Raw genomic sequence first — 15,454 nt, forward strand, 5'->3', positions numbered from 1 at the left:
TGCCAATTGGAGAGAACACACTGCCCAGAAAGCCGCTGTTGGCAGACCCTGCCTCTCTCCCACCAGGCTCCCTGGAGTTCGTGCACAGCTTTGCAGTGGAGGGTAGGGTCTGCATGGGGATTAGCCTGGTTTTTGCTCTGTGCTATTCAGGCCAGCACTGTAGGGAGTACTGGGACCAGGCTATGTTTGTGCGCAAGGCTGCAGGCTGTGTGTGTGATTCTCTTGGCAAGCCAGCATGACGTTAGTGTGGCTCCACGGATGGCAACAAAGTTAGTTCTGAGTCTCTCCATTGAAGTGGGAGCAGCATGAGGTCCACACAGAGCAGCCGGATCCAACCTGCCACACTGGTGTTTTTTAGTGGAAAACAGGCTCCTGGCTTTTCCTACCCAAGTTCAGCTACTGAAAGACCAAGCGGGAATGCAAGTGCTGCTGAGGGATTCCCCCAAGCACTCTGCATGCCTCTCTCTTCCCCCCCCCCCCCGCCCCATCTGTTTTTTGTGTTTTGGCTCATTTTTAAAACTGGAGCAGGGAGGGCCCCTGCATGACAGGTCAGCAGAATCCCATTAAGTGACTGATTTCCTCCCCCCCCCTCCCCCCCCCGTTGGTGCCCTGGCTTTCCCTTCCCCTTGAAGTGCAGAGCAGTCAGGAAGGAGCCAGTGCTGCTGGCGAGTGCCCAATATGTTTGAGGCTTGTGTGGCAGGCAGATCTGTGTATTGGGTTAAAATCTGTTTGCATGTGGCCAGCTACTCAGGAGGGGTGGGAGTCTCTGCTGACTGTGCAGGATCATATGATATCCTGTGAGTTCTCTCTCTCCCAGCCCCATTCCCTCCTCCAGCACCAGTTCATTTTGAAACAGCTGCACAGGGAATGGGCTTTTCCATGTGGCAGCGCTTGTAGCAATGTCACCATATGGGACGTGTCAGCCTGGCTCCTTCCGTAGGAAAGTAACCCTCCTCCTCCCCTCCCCTTCCTGATTAGCTTAAACTTTTGTCACTATCTAAAGTGGCACTTTCCTCCAGAAACAACAACAAATGGTTTCTGGTTCCAGGATCATAATGCAAGGTGTGAACATGTGCAACCACATAGGGTCTCTGCTTCCTGGGGCTCCTCTTCCCCCCCCACCCCCCCCAATTGCTTCTATAGTTTCCACTATCACTGTACATCAGAGGTCAAACCATGGGGAAAAAATAGGTATCTTCTTCCAAGCTGTGGAACTCTTTGCCAGAGGATGTTGTGAAGGCGAAGACTATAACAGGGTTCAAAAAAGAACTAGATAAGTTCAAGGAGCATGGGTCCATCAATGGCTGTTAGCCAGGATGGGCAGGGATGGTTTCCCTAGTCTCTGTTTGCCAGAAGCTGGGAATGAGCGAGTCTCTAAGGTGCCACAAGTACTCCTTTTCTTCTTAGGAATGGACAGGTTTCAGAGTAGCAGCCGTGTTAGTCTGTATTCGCAAAAAGAAAAGGAGTACTTGTGGCACCTTAGAGACTAACAAATTTATTTGAGCATAAGCTTTCGTGAGCTACAGCTCATTTCATCGGATGCATTCGGTGGAAAATACAGTGGGGAGATTTATATACACAGAGAACACGAAACAATGGGTTACCATACACACTGTAAGGAGAGTGATGGTAACACCCATTGTTTCATGTTCTCTGTGTATATAAATCTCCCCACTGTATTTTTCCACCGAATGCATCCGATGAAGTGAGCTGTAGCTCACGAAAGCTTATGCTCTAATAAATTTGTTAGTCTCTAAGGTGCCACAAGTACTCCTTTTCTTTTTTCTAAAGGCGTCAGGCACCCAAATTTCCCCTGAATTTGAGCACCAAACACTCCTTTCAAAATCTCAGACCACAAATATTGCAGCCTTACTGATGTGTTTTTTTTTTTTTTTTTCCTTTCTCAATCCCCAAGTAGGGTTGATATTTTTTCAGGATTATCCTGGAGTCTCCAGGAATTAGAGTAATCTGTAATTACAGATGATGTCCTGGGATGAAACCTCCAGTAATACATCCCTTGGCAACCCTATTCCCAAATGATTCTCCAAACAGTGAGAAATTAAAACAACCTCCTGCGTTTAGATCCTTCTATAATCAAAGCATTGCCCATCTTTTGATCCCTTCTTAGAATTAGCTAGAGATTCGATTCCTATTCCGGGGCCTATATTAAGACACATTTATTTTTTCTTTTACAATAAAAAAAATCTTTCAGTGGTCTGGGTTTTAAAAAAAAAACAAAGCAAAACAATTTTGTCTCTTCTGGTAAAGTCCTATTCAGCATGCATACATTTGCCACCCGCACTGAGCAGTGGCTTGAGTCAAATTCGGTTTGCATGACTGATCGAAAACCATTACAAAAGATTTTGCAAATTCTACATCAGTGAGACTCCCCAGCAAAGCTTTACGTAAGAACATACAGCGTTATCAAGGTGACCTGCAAAAAAGAAACAAAATGGATTTGTGCCATGTTTGCTTCCTTAGGATCTAGCAAGACAGACCGAGAGGTTTTTCTGTTTTTAAACAAAGCTTTTTTTTCGTTAGAAATTCCTCTGCTTCTCCTGGGATGCAGGAGCTGGTGTGATGACGATGTTGCAAGTAATGAGGAAATAGGAACGGATTGAGTGAGATGGGGGAGAATTTTAGTCAAATTGTCAAAAGGCTTTTGTTTGTCTTAACAGCCATTTAACTCCAATACACAGAAACCAGGTGGGCGGAAAGATTTCCTAGTTAAAGAACAACCAGGTCCTTCAGTTAAGGGCTGTGAATACTCCCATTCAGTTCTCTGGACCTTCAAGGAGACCTTAGTTGGAACAGGGAAGCTGATATTCCTGAGGGGTGGGTTTTTTTTTTTAAATGGTTAAGAAGCAGATTTAAAAACCAAAAACGTTTCAGGCCTTCTGTAACCATTATTAAGAAGCAAAAAGGGGCACAAGCCGTTCCCCCCCCCCCCCCTTCCGGGGAAGGTCACTGTCTAGGGTTTACTTGTATAAAATATTGTGTAACCCAGTATGAACGTTTCTGAGTGCATTTTTGTGGAGTTTCTAGAATACACAAGGAGATCCCGTGACCCAACGGAGCTGGGGATGGGGGGGGTTGGGGTGTGGGAGGGGCTCAGGGCTGGGGCAGAGGGTTGGGGTGCAGGCTGCAGGGTGTGGCTGAGAATGAGGGGCTCAGGGAGTGGAAGGGGACTCTGGGCTGGGGCAGGGGGGTTGGGGTGTAGGGGAGGGGGGTCAGGGCTCTGGGCTTGGGGTGCAGGCTCTAGGGTGGGGTGGGGGATAAAGGGTTTCGGGTGCAGGAAGGGGCTCTGGGTTTGGGGGTCTCAAGGCTGGGGCAGGGGATTGGGGCACTGGCTTACCTCCAGCGACTCCCAGTCAGCGGCGCAGCTGGGGTGCAGAGGCAAGCTTCCCACCTGTCCTGGTACCACAGACCATGCTGCGCCCTGGAAGCAGCCAGCAGCAGGTCCTGCTCCTAGGTGGAGGCATGCAAGCGGCTCCACATGGCGCTCACCCACAGGCACCATCCCACCCCAGCTCCCATTGGCCAAGAGCCGGCACTCGTGGCTTCCCTGCCTAGCAGCCAAACCTGCTTCTGGGGCACAGTGTGGTGTTGGAACAAGTGAGCACTAGCCTGCCTTAGCTGGGCAGCACTGCCGATGGGACTTTTAACAGCCCGGTTGGTGGTGCTGACCAGAGCCGCCATGACCCAGTTCTGGGTTGCGACCCGTGGTTTGAAAACCACTGTTCTAAAGGATGCAATGAGCAGAAAGGGGCATGAACCAGCACTGTGGCTCTGGAAGCTTAGGGTAGTTCTGATTCGAACAGCAACTGGGCCTCTCTCTCTGCTTGGTTTCTTTTTTATTTCTTGTTTTTTTTGATAGTTATTTCAAATTGACTCAAAGATCAGGCTGCTTTTATTGCAAAGGAGCATCTTAGAATCCTTGTTTTTTCCCATCCGAAAAGTTTTTACCCAGCTGTTCTAGAAGGATATTGAATGAGAGCCTGATCCGAGCCCTTCCAGTCATCTTGAGGAGCTTTGGATCAGGATCCTGTGAGAGAGCAGAATCATGGGGCTGCACATTTGAATTGTGTATGGGTTTTACTGTGGCTGAATTCATTAAGAGCTGCACAGAAAGCTTAATTTACAAGTTTCAGAGTAGCAGCCGTGTTTAGTCTGTATTCGCAAAAAGAAAAGGAGTACTTGTGGCACCTTAGAGACTAACAAATTTATTAGAGCATAAGCTTTCGTGAGCTACAGCTCACTTCATGAGCTGTAGCTCACGAAAGCTTATGCTCTAATAAATTTGTTAGTCTCTAAGGTGCCACAAGTACTCCTTTTCTTAATTTACAAAGAACTCCAACTGGTGTGGCACGAAGGGGCCTGCACGGCTCCCAGCGTGGGTTGTAGTTGTTCACAAACACCATTGCATGTTCGGGAGGAAATGTGTAACCTTGGCTTTCAAAACGGAGGGCTTTGTCCAGGTGGAGGGCTCTGTGCAAAAAGATCCAATCACAGTATTGGGCTCTGGGTTGGAGGCCATCTTTGCTTCATGTCCACTGCAGTTGGTGCGTCACAGATAATGGAGAAGGGTGATGCAGAGAGACGTTTCCCTGATGCCTGGGGAAAATGCTGCTGATGGCAGAGACTTTCTGAAGGGGGTGACCTATTATGGGGTCTGAACCCCAGAAGCAACAGGGGGTTCCAGCTAGCCCAAACCCAGAAAGGCCAATTCTTTACTCACTTAATGAGGTGTAATTGAGGAGGGGTTTAATTGTGGAGTTCAGCTGACAAGGGTCTAAACTTCATGGCTCTGGCTGTTCATAGCTGGTGGTTTTTCTCTCTCTCTCTCAGTCTCGGATTGCTAAGCGAGGGAGGAAGCTTGTGGATTACGACAGTGCCAGACACCATTTTGAATCCCTACAAACTGCAAAGAAGAAAGATGAAACAAAAATTGCCAAGGTAAAGCACAGGGCGGGCCCTGCTTTCATTTATTATTGTTTTTAATAACTGCTCATTTAGGAAGTTTTAACATGTTGACTCATCGTTCCCAGGTGCTTTCTGTTTAGAGAACTGTCATGCAATGATCCTGCCAGAGTGTTTTCTCTTTGGAAGGGTCACACCCATCCATTTATTTTTACTCCCCAAATAAACTTTGAGAAGGCTCTGAAGGTGTTAGTGCACTGAAGCTGATCTTCTGTGCAGTGTATCTGGTACAGATTTCAGGGGTACATGGTTTTGGTGATCACAGAAACCTGAGTGAGAAAGGAAGAATGACTTTACGGTGCCAGCTAGAAACTGGGAGGCAGGAGGGGGTTCTATTTCCTTCTCTGATCCTGAATACCTGCATGCCTCAGTTTCCCCATCTGTAAAATGGTGATGAGAATAAGTGGTTGGCTGCTGTGCCCTGGATTCAGTAAGTCTGCAGAGTGTTCTGAGACACTCTGATCAACAGTGCTATAACAGTGTTCGCTGGGAGGGACTACCTGGCACTTTCAGCTTGGGCATGGCCGTGACGTGTTCAGAGCCTCTGCTCTGTTAATTCCTGCTGTATAAATAGTCCCCTGAACAGCTTTGCTCTTTCAGACTGGAAGTTGTTGCGGCCAAAGCAAAATTGGCAATTCAGTTGTTGTCTGAATACTCTTCAGTTTTTCTGAAACTACGCCCTCTGTGATCACTTGGGCTCAGTCGTGACTAGGAATTAATGTGTGATGCTAACATGTTTGAAACATCTAATGTGGACAAGACAGAGTAGACTTGAACATGTGCTAAAATGGTTGAATACTAGCCTCGGCACCCGCCTGTGAGCACATATTAAAGACAGTGGGTGAAATTCTGCCTCCATTGATGTCAATGGGGAATTTTGCCACTGACTTCAGTGGAGCCAAGATTTCATCCAAGTGTGCTTGGTCTACACTAGACTTTTCCAAGGTGTTAGCCAGAACATGCTAACAGCACACCTTAAATCCTAGTCTAGGGGAGGGATGAGCTGTGTGGGAGCTAGGGATGGTGGAAGAAGAGAGGAGGGAGATGTTTCTTTATTCTCTCTCTTCTCCCTGCTCTTTCCCCCCCGCCCCGAATTGGGAGAGATGCAAAAACTTCAATTAACAATCACCAAATGCTTCTATCTCAAAATACACCAGTGCTCCTGGAAGGTGATGTTGCTCTAACTAGCTCTGGAAAAGTTAACCGTGATTCTGTATATCTGGGACCTAATGGCTAATCTGCCTTCTAAGTGCTGCTTTTGCACTTGATGGATGGCTGGTTGGCAGCACTTTATTTTAAGCCCTCGGTCTTTACTATCTCTTTATCATTGCTTGCACTACGGATAACCGGGCAAAACCAGGGAACAAAATTGAAGGTGACTTTAGGAACCAGAATCATTGCATCAGGTATGGAAAAAACCAATGTCCCTCATTCAACACATAAGGCTGGTCAGCCAGTCGAATGGCTCAATTAACAGAACTTTCCACTGGCTTTTCTCTTGAAGCATGCAGAAGTAAGAAGGGAATTTTCCTGGGGGTGGGGAGGTGGAATCTTTCATTTGGGGTGGTGGTGTTAATTGGCGATTTTAAAACTTGCTGCGGTGATTCATATATGAACATTCGAACCTGAGGCCTCTGGCTCTGGTATTTTCAAGTCTGGGAAGTTAGACTCCTCTAGCTTCGCAGCACTCGCTGGTCTCCCACAAACTGCTCATGTGCTGACGCTCTGTGACAGATGACTGGTTGTTGATGGATTAATAGATAAGGTCGATGAGCAATGTGGACCAAAGGACAGAGCCCAGGGTTCTGTTCCTGATGCTGCCTCTGGGTCACTTGGACAAAGCAATTAGAAGTCAATGGGGGCTTTTCCAGTCACTGCAGTGGGCTTGGCCTGACCCATCAGCCCTCTCTGCCTCAGTTACCCTGTCTGGTAAATAGGAATAATGCTACTTACCTGCCTTTGTAAACTGCTTTGACATCTATGGAAAAGCATTGGAGAAACGCAAAGTCTTGTTGTTGTTACAGTGGAGAGCAAATACTGGGCGCTAACTGATGTTTTCTCATGATATTAGAATAACACCAACAGCATCATGAATTCTTTTGGGCTTATCCTTCCTTCCCCCCCCTCACTTCTTATAACACATGCACACACACACCTTAAGAATCCTGCCACTTACTGCTTAATTGACAACATTCCATTAAAATAGAGTGCTGTGGACTTTAAAAAATTGCATGTGGACAAGAGTGATGAATTAATCCCGTCCTCCTTGAAGGCACTCGGAGGAAACTCAACACGTGGCATTTGTGTGCTAAGTCACTAACCATTCTTGTCTGTTGCTCTTTGCAGCTGGGCTGCTGGTGAACAGTCTCCCAGCCCTGGTGCTCTCTGTCTCCAGATCACAGCATTAATTACTGCTACACTTGGCATGCTTTGAAGGATTTGTAACTGATTGTCCCCTAGATGCTGTGTCTCTTGCCTTGGTGGTGTTGGGTTGGCCCAGCCTGTAATGCTCTCACTCTTGTGATTTTGTTTTCTAAACAGATGTCTGTCTCTCTCTCTCATTTTTGTTTTCTCTTTCCTTTGAAAACGCTCCCCCATGCAGCCTGTCTCGCTGCTTGAGAAAGCTGCGCCACAGTGGTGCCAAGGAAAACTACAAGCTCATCTCGTTGCTCAAACTAATCTGCTCCGAAATCAGGTGATTGCCTACCTACCTGGCTCTAACCCCCGCATGTGCTATTTTGGGCTCTAGTCCCGTAATATGCGTTTAATTTCCAGGCAGTGTTCACTTTAGGCTCTCCATAAAGTGTGTCCTTGTTGTTCAGGGGTCAGATTTCTTCCTGGTCTAACACCATGACCTTAAGTGAAGTTACATCTGGGTAGGTTAGATCAGTGATTTTTTTCCAGTAAAACTCTATTATGCTTTACCCAGAGGTGGAATTCGATTATTGGGGGCCCTGGGCACAAAGAACACGTGGGCTGCCCCGCACCTTCCTTTCAATGGGGCCCCAACCGCTGCTCCTAAGTGCTCTTTCAGGGGCCCCCAAATTGGCCAGGGTCCCTGGGCACGGATCCCATAGGCCCGTGCATTAATCTGCCACAGGCTTTACCCCATGAAGTGAACACGGGAGCAAGGGATGTAAAATGGGGCTGGGACAAAAGATCCCATCCAGTTCCTCTAGTATCTTTTTTATTTTTTTCCCCTAAATGAGAAGCAGATTTTATGGTTAAAAATAGAAACCTTAAGAAGATGCCTTGTGAATTTCTGCCATTCAGTAAAGCTGGATGCAAAATACCACAGCAAAAAGCAGAAGTGGTTTATACATTTGTACAAATTAGTTGCAAAACTTTCCCAGGGTGAGATCCAAAAATGCAGATTTGAAACTATTCATTTATAGAACAAGTGCTGAGAGAATCTCCCAAGGCCTCAGAGGTCCAGTCTGGATTAGAAATGGATGCAAGATGTACATCCAGCACTAGACCGAACACCATCAAGTTGCAGGTCCTGGGGCTGCCTGAAAGCAGGGTTTCTCCAGATATTATTTAGTAATAATATTTTTCTATTTTTTATTTTTCTCCAGATATTTATTAGATAGTAATATTATTTATTAGATAGTAATATATTATTTAATAGATATTATTATTGAGAACCTACAGGGAAGGAGTTTAGTAAGTGAAGTCAATGAAACTATAGTTATTGAAATTGGATTCTTTGTTCCACTCCTTGCTTGGGCAGTGGGAAGGAGAAACGTGCCTTCTTGATGGAATCTTCCATGGTAACTGTTTCATGGAAATACTTGGACCCAGATCCTCAAAGGTCTGTAGGCATCTAACTTCCATTTAAAACATTTCCTAAGTACCTTTTGAGCATCTGAATCTCAGGGACCTACAGTAGGAGCAGACAGACAGGAGGGAGGAAGAAAAACAAATACCCTGAATGGGGGGAGGACATTAAGTCATTGTTCTGACTCCCAGAAACCCAAGTACCTACTCATTAACTCCTAGTGATCTCATCCGCTTTCATTCAAATGCTCTCTCACATTCTTGATCAGTGAATAAAGAAAAGGAGTACTTGTGGCACCTTAGAGACTAACAAATTTATTAGAGCATAAGCTTTCGTGAGCTACAGCTCACTTCATCGGATGCATTTGGTGGAAAAAAACAGAGGGGAGATTTATATACACACACACACACACACACACACACACACACACACACCACACACACACACACACACACACAGAGAGAGAGAGAACATGAACAATGGGTTTATCATACACACTGTAAGGAGAGTGATCACTTAAGATAAGCCATCACCAGCAGCAGGGGGGGGAAAGGAGGAAAACCTTTCATGGTGACAAGCAAGGTAGGCTAATTCCAGCAGTTAACAAGAATATCTGAAAAGGAGTACTTGTGGCACCTTAGAGACTAACAAATTTTGGCACAAGTACTCCTTTTCTTTTTGCGAATACAGACTAACACGGCTGCTACTATGAAAAGAATATCTGAGGAACAGTGGGGGGTGGGTGGGGGGGGGAGAAATAACATTGACAGATTCAGATTGACAGAGCCAGAAGAGTACCCAGAAGTCACCTGCTACAGGACAGGCCCAACAAAGAAAATAACAGAACACCACTAGCCATCACCTTCAGCCCCCAACTAAAACCTCTCCAACGCATCATCAAGGATCTACAACCTATCCTGAAGGACGACCCATCACTCTCACAGATCTTGGGAGACAGGCCAGTCCTTGCTTACAGACAGCCCCCCCAACCTGAAGCAAACACTCACCAGCAACCACACACCACACAACAGAACCACTAACCCAGGAACCTATCCTTGCAACAAAGCCCGTTGCCACTCTGTCCACATATCTATTCAGGGGACACCATCATAGGGCCTAATCACATCAGCCACACTATCATAGGCTCGTTCACCTGGGCATCTACCAATGTGATATATGCATCATGTGCCAGCAATGCCCTCTGCCATGTCCATTGGTCAAAACTGGACAGTCTCTACGTAAAACAATGAATGGACACAAATCAGACGTCAAGAATTATAACATCAAAACCAGTTGGAGAACACTTCATCTCTCTGGTCACTCGATTACAGACCTAAGAGTGGCTATACTTCAACAAAAAAGCTTCAAAAAACAGACTCCAAGGAGAGACTGCTGAATTGGAATTAATTTGCAAACTGGATACAATTAACTTAGGCTTGAATAGAGACTGGGAATGGATGAGTCATTACACAAAGTAAAACTATTTCCCCATGGTATTTCTCCCTCCCACCCACCCCCCACTGTTCCTCTGATATTCTTGTTAACTGCTGGAATTAGCCTACCTTGCTTGTCACCATGAAAGGTTTCCTCCTTCTTCTCCCCCTTCCCCCTCCCCCCCCCCCCCCCCGCTGGTGATGGCTTATCTTAAGTGATCACTCTCTTACAGTGTGTATGATAAACCCATTGTTTCATGTTCTCTGTGTGTGTATATAAAGCTCCCCTCTGTTTTTTCCCACCAAATGCATCCGATGAAGTGACTGTAGCTCATGAAAGCTTATTGCTCAAATAAAATTTGTTAGTCTCTAAGGTGCCACAAGTACTCCTTTTTCTTTTGCGAATACAGACTAACACGGCTTGCTACTCTGAAACTTGATCAGTGAATGAATCACTGTTTAGCTATGACAGCCACACTTCAAATACCTGGGAGTTTTCAACCGCCAATTTCTGATCGTACTGGATATGATACTGGCCAATAAAAATGGCTGTGAGTGCGCACATAAACTGAGGCATTGGCTAATGGAGAAGATTGCAGAGGTCATCTTTAGGGGCAAATTGCAAAGAAGGAAAAATTGTACACTTTTTTTGCTTCTTGATGTCTAAGGGCCTGAAAGTTTCTTTAGGCTTGTTTTTCTGCTGAGAAATACCAGGGAAAAGAGAATTTGCTAGAAGCTTCTTGGAGGCTACACAACTGGAGCGGAAGTTTCTCAGCTCATAATCAAAGGAATCAGCATTAAGCTATCAAACCCAGAACGTTAAACAGCCTGAGTAAAAATCTCTTCTCCTGCCAATTACTCATCGTCACAATCTCCCTAATTGTCTGATCTGTTTTTGTGGGGAGTCTAAGACTGGGCAAGCCTTTGATTTTCTAATATAAAGATGAGTTGACAATTAACCTTTCAAATAACCGACCTGCCTGGCCTTTAACAGATAGAAAATAGTGGGAGTTTCTTGTGAACCCTCGGGAGGTTTCCTCTTAGGGGGTGTAAGCGGGTTACACTGTAGCATTCTGGTGACTCTCTCTCTCTCTCTCTCCCCCCATTTGGAACAAAAAGGAAACCGCTTAGAGCAGCAAATTCCTGCAGCTCCTTAGCTCCACTGAAACGCTGACCTCCTGTCTAAGCAGCAGTGTCCTTGGTGATCTGTAGCTCCAGCAAAACACAGTGTTTCTGGTGGTCCGTCCCATCAGCCAGCGAGTAACCAGCTAACTGAGTGGTGGTGTCCCTCTGGTTCCCCAGAGAGGAAGGATGGCCCTATGGGTTAGGATCTAGCCTGAGACTTGGGAGATCTGGGTTAGTTTTCTGCTCTGACACTGCTTCCTGTGTTGCCTTGGGCAAGTCACTTAGGCCCAGACCCTGCATGCCTAAATCAAAATTGGAGTTCGTGAGAGAGAGAGAGAGGTGCCTAAATACCTTTGACCATCTGGTGCATTGGACTCTCTACCCACTGCACATTAGCCTGGGTTGTGGGACCCCGGGCTTGTGGACTCCTTGTTTTCAAGCCTGTGCTTAAGCATCTGTACTGCATTGTAAAGCCTGGGTTACAATTGCTGGCAGGCAGGGTCTCACAGCTGTGCTAACATGTCCATACTACACTGCACAGACCTTCTGACTCAGGTCTGCAGCTTGAGCTACCTCCACACTGCAAAATGACAGGGTTGGACCTGCCTCTCAGTGGGACTTGGACTCTGACCCACCCTCCTTTCAGGGTCCTAGAATCCAGGCCCTGAGTACTTACTGACCCGAGTCAGACTGAGATGTGTGTGGACGGAACTGGGCTCGGGCTCAAACCTGACTCGGTCTGCCCGTAGTGTGCAGTGTAGACGTTCCCTTTCTTGGCATAACGGTGGAGTGATGGCAATGGGAGTTGAGGAACAGCTGTGAGGAGTCACTCAGCGCTGCACAGAATCAGGCCTGCTGCATCCAACCAAAAATAAATCCTGCGTAGAGCTGATCCTGGGTACCCCTACACCATTGCTTGGCCAGAGCACCGAGCGAAATGAATCTAGCTCTATCACTGGAATATCAAAGGGATTTGAATATCCACAACGGAGCCTTAGCCATAGCTTTGAGCTGCATGGACCCCTCGTTCCTTACGCTTCTAGATGAACACTGGCCTGCAGGCTTTTAGTGCTGTGCTTTGGGGCCGTCACAATACTCACAGATGGCGCAGGATTGCTTTCTGGGTCCTTCGGCCTGAGAATGGATAAATCTGAGGGAGGGACCATGTCATTTCCTTCATTGTGCAATGGGACTACTGAAAAACAAACAGTGTTTAATGGGGATCTTCGCCTCTGGGGATTTGAAGTCCTGGCTATGGTTCAAGCCTGGTGTGGAAATGAAAGGGGACACTAATTTTTCCTTTTGAGCGAATGGATTGGAAACATTCATGCCCTGATAGATCTTAAGGCAGGAAGAGACCCTCCTGATCCTGTCCTCTGCCCTCCTGCATAGCATAAAGCGGCATCTCCGTTTAGGAGAGGGTTCATTTTTTGCAAGCCCACAGTAAATAGTGGGCTTGTCTAAACGCCAGTGCGCAAGTAAGACGGATGTCACTCCCGTTGCTCTATGCCTTCCCTGGAGTGGCTCCATATCTCTGTTAGAGACCCACTGTTTCACAGACAGGCCAAGGTGGGCATTTCTTCCAGTACCCAGCTCTCTCTCCTCTGGCAGGAACCCTTGTCCTCTGACCTTGAGCACTGAGGACATCACTCCAGGCTTCTGCTGAGGGCTGGTGACTTCTGAAACTTGGGTGTGGGGCTAGAACGTGAGATACCCCTGAGCCCTTCCTCGGCTAGTTCCCCCTGGCCAGAGAAGCAGGAGACCAGAAATCGGACCGGAGTCTGCCGACATAGGACGCAGGACAGTATGCCTCAACTTTCTTGACTGCCCGCTCCCCCCGCCCCGACGTCAATCTGGTTTGTGTGCATGCCCGATCCCTTGAGACGGAGAGCCCTAAAGGCTGGGTTTTCTCTATTAACCTCATTAGCAGAGCAGATCAGAAATCTCCTTCTACGTGGCGAATGTCTGTCCCCTTGTCGCTTGGAAGGGGGCAGGAAGCCAGCCTCCAGTTCTGAAGGGTTCCGTGGCAATAGGAAGGCAGAGAGAGGTGGGCCCCGTGGGGCTGGATTTGCACACAGGCTGGAGAGCACTGTGGCATTGGGGACATTTCCTCGCTATTGTTTTGTAATATATACAGCAGCTTGTGCATGGCCTTCCCTGTTAAGCTGTGCTGCGGGGTGGTTACTCTCCAGGGTTCGCTGATTCTCTCTCCCCACCATGCGGACAGGGGCGAGGCAGAGAATGGAAACATTGAAACTGGAACCGTTCACAGTACAGGCCCTTGAAGGGGAGGAAAGAGGGAGGAGTGGGAAGAGTGGGGTGGTGGATGTGCCTGGTGCTGACTTAAGGGTGTGGTGTAGAGTGGTGGGCATGGCTACTGCTGACACAGGGGGAGGGTGGTGGTGGGTGTGCCCGGTGCTGGACTTGGGGGAGTTAGGGAGGTGGGCGTGCCCAGGGCTAACTGGGGGAGCAGGGGGGGTAGGGGGCGGTGGGCGTGCCTGGTCTGACTTGGGGTGGGGGGTAGTGGGGCGGTGGGCGTGCCTGGTGCTGACTTGGGGTGGGGGGTATGGGGCGTGGGCGTGCCTGGTGCTGACATGCGGGGTGGGGGGTAGTGGGGCGTGGGCGTGCCTGTGCTGAACTCGGGGTGGGGGGTAGTGGGGGCGGTGGGCGTGCCTGGTGCTGACTTGGGGTTGGGGGGTAGTGGGGCGGTGGGCGTGCCTGGTGCTGACTCGGGGTGGGGGGTAGTGGGCGTGGGCGTGCCTGGTGCTGACTCGGTGGTGGGGGGTAGGGGGGCGGTGGGCGTGGCCCGGTGCGGACTGGGGTGGGCAACGCAGTACGGAGGTGGTGGGTGTGCCCGGTACTGCATTGGAGGTGAGAGGGGTGTGTGCCCAGTGCTGACTTGGGAGGGGAGTAGGAGGTGGTGGGTGTATCCACTGCTGCATTGGAGGGAGGGTGAAGGGGGTGGTGGGCGTGCCCGGTGCTGACTTGAGGTGTGTGGGGCAGTGGACGTACCTGGTTCTGACTTGGGCTGTTTGTAGTAGGAGCCATGAGCGTCTTGTGTCTCTGCATTATGCCAGAATTCTTGCCCTGGTCATGCGCTCCTTGTGCTGGCAATGGGAGATAGGGGGATTCACCAGACAGCGGGCCAACGGGCAGAGCAGGCAGGCTGCTGGGCTGAATGCTGGAGTTAAAATCCTGATCAGACCCCAGTGTAGGAGTCATAGTTCTCTGGGCTGGTATGTGTGGCACACGGCTCGCGGCACCGGTTTTAGCTGCCATCCTGGCTGCTGTCTCCAGACTGTGGCTCATGGCTGTGAAAGCCTGTCCTTGCTATTCAGAGCCATCTCCCTGCTGAGCCCAATCAGCCTTGCTCCTACGTGGCCACTACCCAGCAGCATTCTGCCAGGCGGGGATCCCCGGGGTGCCACCCGCCCCTGCCCCCAGTGCTTTGCATCTGTGGAAGGTTTCACCCCGTGACGGAGATTTCCTCGTCAGCTGATTTAAGCTCTTGCCTGGCAGTGCAGAGCCCTGTGCCTTCGATTCTCCTGTGCACAGGGGGTTCAAGCTGGAGCGGGGTGTCCAGCCGGCTCAGCACCATTGATGTCCATGGAGTAGGCTGAAGTAAACCCACGGGGTCTGATCTTTCCTCTTGGCAGTCCATTAGGGGAGTGGCATCACCATAAAAGGTGGGGTAAGTGAGAGGAGAACTAGACCCCTTGTCCTCAGCAGAGAATTACCCCAGGCTGCCCCTAAAGGGGTTCAGCAAGACCAGTATGGTGCGGGGGCTCTCCCTTGCCTGGTCTCTCCAACTGGCGAGGGAAGCAGCGAATGCCTTGCACTGCATGGAGCTGGGTGGGCGCTGACTTGTCCCGTCTCTGTTGTGAAGGCGGAAGAAGAGCTGGTGAAAGCTCAGAAGGTGTTTGAGGAGATGAACCTCGATCTGCAGGAGGAGCTGCCTTCACTATGGAATAGGTGAGTGCCTGAGGGCGGCTGCCAGAGGCCAGTCGCCCCTTAGGGAGGTCATTTCTGTGATCAGCTGCCCCATCGGTGTGAAGGAGGGCCTGGGTTGAGGGTAACCCTCTGCTCTGGATTTCTGGGTGCGTTCCAGCTCTCTGGGCCTCTTCTAGCATTCACA

General features: G+C 48.8%; 1 protein-coding gene across 15 annotated transcripts in view; it reads left to right on the top strand.

Moving 5' to 3' along the window:
* The window catches only part of BIN1 (bridging integrator 1), a 157,306-nt gene that overhangs the window by 94,906 nt on the left and 46,946 nt on the right, over positions 1 to 15,454 (top strand). For 8 of the 15 annotated variants that reach the window (XM_038421804.2, XM_038421807.2, XM_043504898.1 and 5 more), the window contains exons 6-8: positions 4,849 to 4,956; positions 7,583 to 7,675; positions 15,206 to 15,291. In XM_038421804.2, coding sequence (XP_038277732.1) covers positions 4,849 to 4,956; positions 7,583 to 7,675; positions 15,206 to 15,291 — 287 coding nt within the window. The remainder of the gene's footprint in view (positions 1 to 4,848; positions 4,957 to 7,582; positions 7,676 to 15,205; positions 15,292 to 15,454) is intronic. The other 7 variants (XM_038421810.2, XM_038421806.2, XM_043504899.1 and 4 more) reach the window with 1 other exon arrangement.

This window comes from Dermochelys coriacea, chromosome 11, assembly GCF_009764565.3.
Source record: "Dermochelys coriacea isolate rDerCor1 chromosome 11, rDerCor1.pri.v4, whole genome shotgun sequence".
In the NCBI taxonomy this organism is placed as follows: domain Eukaryota; kingdom Metazoa; phylum Chordata; order Testudines; family Dermochelyidae; genus Dermochelys; species Dermochelys coriacea.